Consider the following 7,814-nt stretch of genomic DNA (forward strand, 5'->3'; position numbering starts at 1 on the left):
GTGGAACAAATAAAAAAAATTGTAGGAGAGCAGTAAGAATGGCACCTGTGCTACTGAATCAGAGACTCCACCACACACAATTGTGTGCACGGTCTCAGAATGCCTAGGCTGGAAGACAAAGCCTTGATAATTTACTGGGGTGGAACGGAAACACTGCTTACAGCCAGCTCCTAAAAGGCACCCAAAAAACTATAAAAAGTTGGTAAATGCTAACCAACCCAAAACCACTAGAGAAGCGGCTACCTGGAGAAGGATTATCCCTCTTGGACATCCCGGCTAGCAATCCAGCACCTCTAGCAGTATTGGGGCACTATCCTGATTTCAGTGATCCAGGACAGCGCCTAAGGCAACCACCCTATGCTATGACAGCAGTGATAGCCTTGTGGAAGGACGAGGCTTGCAGCTACAAACAGCAAAAGAAGAGAGCAGATTCCAGCTGTGGTGAATTCAGCTTTCGAGATGCTCAAGGGAATCATCAGCTGAAGACAGATTTGGGGATGTTACAATAGCTTATAAGGAGGGAAGGAGATAGGGGAGGAGTCAGTCCTCGGGCGAATAGAATTTCAGAAGGGAGTGGGATACAAAAGATTGACTTAGGGAGAGCACTAATGGGGAAAACTTGAGGGTGGGGCCCCGGCCCCTGAGCCAATCACTCAACGCTCTAGCTGGAAGTTTCTAGAGAGAAGGGTGGGAGCCCTGAGTGACAGACAGGGCCCTGGGGAAGGATTTGAGATAGGATACCTTAGTTTCCATGACAGCTGGGGAGGAGTTGGGATAACTGGCAGCACAAGGGAGGGAGGAGATAACCAGGGCAGAACCATTACATGAAAGGGGGGACAGAACAGTCCAACTTATACCGACACAACACAACAGAAGCAGACTTTTAAGATGGTATTTTCTGCCCTACATCTCACCCAAGGATTCATGTAAGGACTGAGTGGAGACAGAAAACATGTATGGTTTTTTTGGGCTAGACTGCCAGATGCATGTATCTCAGTCCTTATGAGTTTTTTGTTAGGAAAGGAAGAGCTTGGATGCAACTTTGCTGCAACACTGCAATGGTTTTTCCTCTACCATTTTTGTAGAGTCGAGCATTTTTCTTAGCATCGTTTACATGGAAATCTCTGGTGCAACAAGGGCTTCTTGCCCATATGGTCAGCAATGCTTCCATCTGTTCTTTAACCAGATATATTCAATCTTTTTCTAGCCACTCTTAAGGTCTCTTAAGTGGCCAGAGACAGACACTGCAAGATTCTTCATTTTGCCCTGAGCAGCAGCTACTGAGGAAATGGAGAATCATTTACTGAGGGCACAAAAGCTTCTTCAGCTAAGAGCTGAAATAAAACTCTGTCAGGCAGAATACAAACAAAAGCTTCTCTGGTGCCAAGACAAGGCCAGCAACAACACTGACTGACACCTGAGGCCTCTTTCTTTGTCCCCTGTCTGCATGTTCTCCAAGCCAAAGACTATTAAAATTTAGCCAAGCACACCTATGCATATCCAGGAGATGAGCAGCTTTTCATGCATGCTCCTCCAATTGCTAGTGCCCTCTTCATCAGTGGAATACAAGACTCAGGGTCATAGGGTCAAATTTGACTGTTACACTGGTTTTACAACTGCTTCTTTCACAATAATCAGAGTCTTAAAAAGTAAAACATGCAAAATCTTTTTTGATGAAGGCTCCAAACAGGGAGCCTTCTGGGTGTGCTTGAGATAATAAAAAAACTTACATTTAAATTTCTGAGCATCAGTGGTGTTTTTTAGTGCCTTATTTTAGATTTTATGTGCCTGAGCCCTACAGTAGATACAGTCACTCATGTTTATCATGCAGAACAATGCAGTATTCAACTCTTGCTAAAATGGTAGTTCTTACATCACTAAAAAAATTAAATCCAAAGAAAACCAAAATCTTCTATAAGATTTCCTTGAAAACTTCTGCTCTTTTTGGATATAGTTATAGACTTTCAAAGTTTCTTTGGGAAAACATTTCAAGTACACTGCTCTGATTTTAAATTATTTTACAGTATCCACTCTGAATCATTTCTTCCTCACCAGTGCAGTGCAGCAAAACTCCTTCAAAGTGTAAAAGCAAGATTTTTGATAATTAAAAAAAAAAAATCCTTCACTTCTAAAGGAAAAGCAAAAATCAAATTCTAAATTATAGGCCATAAAAGCCTCAGCTGGGACTGAGGCTTTCTATAGCTAAGCAGAATGGTTTGACTATCTTCAACATGAAGAAATAATAAATGCCCACAGAGACATAATTTGACCATGGTATAGGAAAACTATTGCAAACTTAATAAGGAAGATAAAAGCCAGATACAGCTAAGTATTTACAATTCATGAACAAACACAGTTATTTCAGTAGCCCATATAATTTCTGTAGGCAGTCATCATTTTGCAACAACCTCACCTCTGGTTATGCCCCGAGCACTTACATACTAATCAGCATTAGGCTGGGTCAGGCACTTAGAAGTGAGTTTGTCAAAGCACAGCACCTGCATTCTGCTGGCTGATTGTAGCTCATTCCTCTATTAATAAACAATACTGCACAGGGTGGTTAAAGAGTTGTACTAATCTAGGTGATAAATTGCAAACAACTATGGGAAGCACCTGAGGTCATTGAAAATTCTGCAGCACTTACACAATAGAGATGATCAGGCTTCTGGCCCTCACAAATTTCCACATGAAATAAATTAACCTTAATGAGAACCACAGCTAATAATCTCAGCAGGGGCTAAGGATTTGCAGAGCAGCCCTCCAAAACTTGCCCTCACTTCAAAGGCATGCCAGTGCATGACACAGTAGAATTTTTCCTCAATGCAAATCTTTTATTTTATCCAAATTTCAATATTTTTATTCATTAAATATTTATAAGTATATATGGATATAATTCCATTAGCTGTTTTTTGATGGTCACATCTTTCTACAGTAATTCTCTCTCTGAAAATGTTCTCTTTCTCTGGATTATCCAACCAATTTGACATCTTCCCAGATTTATAACACAGTCATTCTCCTATATAGCTATATCTAAATCAGCCCCAGCCTCTAAATGCAATGCTTTTTACCTTTTTTTCTGCTACAACTACATTCTGACTGCAGAGAGTCTTGGCAGCACAAAGAGCAAACAACTGGCCTTGAGAATCATGAAATAATACTGGTTGCAAGCCTTTTTTAAAAAGAGCTTTTTAATCAGATGCTGCTATTATTCTCTGAATGATACAGGGTTTTATTTTGGAAGTGATGTGGCAGTAAATGCAATTTGGATATTTTACAGAACAATGTTTCAAGGGCATCTACACTTAAACTTCCCACTATTACAATGCAGATACCAGTTATCACTTTCAAATATACAGGAAAGATCTTTTTGATTTGTGAACATGAAAAATCCAGCTTTAAACCTCTACTTTATGCAACTTTGGAACAGAGGCTTTCTAGATATCATGCAAATATCTTTACTGAGCTGAACACAAAAGGGGATACTGAACATAGTGAGATAGATGGAAAGGGAAGAGTAACAGATTACTGCCTTGGTGAGAAAGTGGGCAAATTAAACTATTCTGAATGGTGTTAGTTTATCATACAAAGACGTAATTTATTTCATTATTCTCTGTGGGCAGCTATAGCACCGCAAAACCCGTGCACATTCAAGGAGATGAGCACAGTGGACAAAGGACTCCTTCAGAGTGCAATATTTAATGCAACTTAAATTAGGCCTCAAAGGACCAATAGAATGTATATAAAATATAGCACCGACGCTGAGCCATTCTGTTCACATGCATGTTTTAAAGTAATTGTCATCAAATTCACAGATGGCCCCACAAGATTTAAATGCATTTTTAATACAGCATCCATACATATAACTTCTTTAAAAATTCATATTTCATTCTAATTTCTTTACATGATGCACAAGACAGAAGGGTAAGGAAAAGTCTACAGCTAAGACTAAACACTTCCTTAAGGAATAAAAGAAAATAGCTTTGTTTTCATTTCATTGTTAGCAATGAAGTGAAAGGCTACAACATTTTTGCTTCTGTTTGCCTCTGTGAATTTATATATGTCAAAAGAAGTGAAGAGAGTATGCATTAATATTCTAAACACTGCAAAATTATGGGAAGATATTATTGCCTAAAAATATATTTTATATATTGTTATGTTCCTATGTATTTATGTGGTGAAAGAAACAAACAATACTGAACAAAACACCCAAAGCCCAAATATAAACCTGAACTCAACCCATCTCTAATAAAAAAATTTACCTGTATAAAAATCACTCCCATGACAAACACTAATTCAGTGTAAAACAAAATAGTATGCAGAAGTTAATTATAAGTAAAACATTTTAAACAGGAAGAGCCCACCTATATTCACAAATTTGCTGCTATAATAAAATAAAAAAAATAATATATAGTTTGTTTCCCATTTTTCAAGTAACTATGCAAAGAGATAGATACCTAAAACCTAGAATCAAAAACATGAAAAAAACGTGATTTTGAAATTCAGAATTTTGAAAATGATCAGTACACAACCGAAATTATTTTGAAGCAAAAAAAAAAAAAAAAAAAGAAAGGACAAACACCTATCCTAGTCCAGATGGTGATAAAGAGAATTAAAGACAAAATTTGGGAGTAAGAAGTGAGGTCTGGACCTTCAAGATTTGACTTTATTGGACACAAAGCAGAACAGACCTTAACCAAAAGTAGAGTAAGGTCAAAGCTCTTCACTCAACTCTAGTGCCATCTCTCAGATATATAGGTGCTGTAGTGTGTCAGGCAATTCCAAACTCCGTGTTTTCCACCAACCATCAACTTTAATGGTTTTGACTGAATGTGCATGTGGTATCAAGCTACTAACTGTCAGAACTAGTTGCACAGACAAATCCAGATGGGATGAACAATTATAGCCCACAGGATATTTACTCCTCCTCTAAGTCTCAGTCTATGCAACCTTCTGTGGACAAGGATCACCCAAGTGTGTAATGAAGGAATGCTCACAAGCCATGTGGGGACACTGTAGTGAAGTTTACTTTTTGAACCATCTTATTAAAGGCCTCTCCTAAATTTGGATTTTGTTCTCAAAACCAACTCAAAATAACCAGATCAGGCAAATGGTTAAATTAAATTTTTGCAGCTTGGCTGAGTCAAGGGATTATTTATTGCAGTCTATGAGGAAGCAGCAGTTTGAGGAGATACTCTAAATCTTTTCTCTGGCTTTTGACATTAATTTGAATTCTACTGAGATACTTTTCTACCTCTGTAGTCTGCAGGTTTGTTTTATAATTTATCTGTCAAGATACAGATAAATGTAAAAAATCCTTTATGCAAACTTACAGAGAACTTAGTACCCTTGTCTAAAAAGTCCATTTAATGCAAGTTGTCACAGTAGTTTAGTTAAAAAGAATTGCATATCCTATGAGGGAGGTCCGGGATCTCTCCTCTTTTGCATGCACCAACATGGGCAACTTTTGAAAAAGATGCCTGACATAGTCACACATTTCTAGCATTTTATCTTGAGTTCTGTCTTCTCCTATTTTGATGGATTCTTTTCATCATTTGGGTATTCACACTTTACTGGAAACTGCAATTAGAGCAACACAATCCTGATGGTATTGTAGATATAGTAGTTCTTGAGCATTTAGCTGGTATTTTTGAGAATTCTTAAGTTTGTAAAACAAACACCATAACCAGACATCACCACCCACACTTTTTCATCAAGGAGATATTGACTGCACTGTGCCAAATTGTTTTTCTATTTTGAGAACACACTTGAAGCTGCAGATCCACATATTTAACAAGTAGTAGTGGCATTTATAATTAGAGGGTTGACATTACATGAAGTAATGGCTCTTTTCAGTAGTTACATACTCAAAGATACTTACAGAAAATTATGGAATTCTACCTTCTCACATTAGTTTCAACTTGAACTGAAACAGACCTTGGCTTTTAAAGTTTTAAGAAACCAATCTGAAACCTGAAGGCATAATCCAGCCTTTAAATGACATGAAAAATAAGGGAACACTACAAAACCAAGCTCTGCCTCAGTTCTGTTAAAAGGTTTCTTTCAACCAGCAAGTTTTCTAGCAAAATTAATTTTCTAGCAAGTTTTTCTAGGTCTGAACAATAGCTCATTTCCTTCCAAACAACAGATAATTAAGAAGGTACAGTAATAAAAAACCCAATTCTTTGGACTTTGGGAAGGCATAGTGCAATGACCTGAAGGCTCTTCACCTACAGCTTCAGAAAGTCCCTGTTAAAAATGCACACTTCAAACAATCATTTGGTGTATCATAAGTTTATTTAATAGCTGCAGTTTTGTGTGAAAATGTGAAATTCAAATCAGTATTCATGTGAGGGTGAATGAAGGCCATCATTACAAATACAAAGAGTGTTGTGCAGTAAGTGTCCAAGGCAATTCATAGTTCAAATGATCACCAACTTTTACTGGAGCACTGACAAAAGCTTTCAAGCTTGCTCCACTCCTCTTCCTAACATACACCAACTACTAAGAACTAGTCAGTCTCCATGGCTCTTGAAGCCTACATGATGGTCGCTAACTCAAGAGAAAAAAGGTGATCCACAGCTCCAGAGGAGGCACAGTTCAGTGTTGTGGGATGACACGAGATCAAGTGCTCTGCTCATCGCGGTTTTCCCATCAGCAGCCGCTTTGAGAGATTCCTCTCGTGTTCCAAGCCTCAGCTTCCCACATGAACCCGGGTATACATCTGGGAAAAAGATTAACAAACCAGAACTCCTCCTCCACCCTTTCCGTCGGAAGGGCCCGGTTTGATCGAGGGAGCCGAGGGAACCCCCGGCGCCGCACGGGGCTCACAGCCGGGAGCAGCGGGCGTGACCCGCCCCTACCCCACGGCGGCGGGGAGGGCCCGCGGCACCAGCCGGCACCGCCCCCTCCACCGGGGCCGCCTACACGGCCGGCACCAGGCTCTTCTTATCCAGCGGCTGCTCGTCCTCCTCGAGCAGCAGCTCCTCCAGCTCCCCTTCCTCGGCTCCCGAGGCCTCGGCCCCGCCAGCGGCCCGGCAGCGCCGCAGATGCCGCAAGGCCCGGCGGTGCTTCTCCTGCAGCCGCCCCAGCTGGGCGCGCAGGGCCTCCGCCTCCTCGCCCGGGTCGGCGGGCGGCTTGTCGGGGCCGGGCCCCAGCAGGGCCTGTCGGAAGAGGCAGCGGTTCTCGCGGCGCAGGCGGCGATTCTCCAGCCGCAGCCGCGCGTTTTCCTGGCGCAGCCGAGCGTTGTGCCACTCGCGCTCCTCCCGTTGCCGCAGCGCCTCGCTGTGGCTGGCCGCCAAGTCCGCGTAGCGCTCCGCCAGCTGCTGCGGCGAGCCCCGCGACTCGCCCCGCCAGCTCTGCCGCCCGCCGCCCGCCCCGGCCTCCTCCGCGGCCCCGCCGCGCCCGCCGCTCCCGGCGGAGGCAGCGAGCACCGCCCGTCCCCCCCGCGCCGCGCCGCTGCCCCAGCGCCCGCCCACCGCGCGCATGCGCCTCATCCGTGCCGCACCCGCCGCCGCCCGCCCGCCCGCAGCTGCCGCGAGCCGAGGGAGGGCTCCCGGTGCATGCAAATCGGGGCGGGGCCTCAGCCCGCGGGGCGGGACCGGGCGGGGCGGGGCGGCCCCACCGCGCCCCCCTGCTGTGAGCGCGGGCGGCCGGCAGGGGGCGCGGGGGCGCCCCGGGCCTGGAAGCGTGGGTGGGCTGGCCTGGGGCGGCCCTCAGGCCCCGGGGCGCTGCTGCCGTCACACCGGGCCGGCCAGAGCCACCTCCAGCCTGTCCTTGAACGGTGCCAGGGCTGGAGCAGCCACAGCTTCTCCAAG

At 43.6% G+C, this 7,814-nt stretch overlaps 1 protein-coding gene across 1 annotated transcript; it reads right to left on the reverse strand.

Annotated features, from left to right (window-relative positions):
• Positions 1-6,275: 6,275 nt before the first annotated feature.
• Positions 6,276-7,493, reverse strand: TUSC1 (tumor suppressor candidate 1). The gene has a single exon (XM_066569300.1). It carries the CDS (start codon positions 7,491-7,493, stop codon positions 6,921-6,923), a length of 573 nt encoding a protein of 190 aa, XP_066425397.1. The 3' UTR covers positions 6,276-6,920.
• Between the last annotated feature and the right edge of the window lie 321 nt (positions 7,494-7,814).

The sequence above is a fragment of the Molothrus aeneus genome, chromosome Z, assembly GCF_037042795.1.
Source record: "Molothrus aeneus isolate 106 chromosome Z, BPBGC_Maene_1.0, whole genome shotgun sequence".
NCBI classification, from domain to species: domain Eukaryota; kingdom Metazoa; phylum Chordata; class Aves; order Passeriformes; family Icteridae; genus Molothrus; species Molothrus aeneus.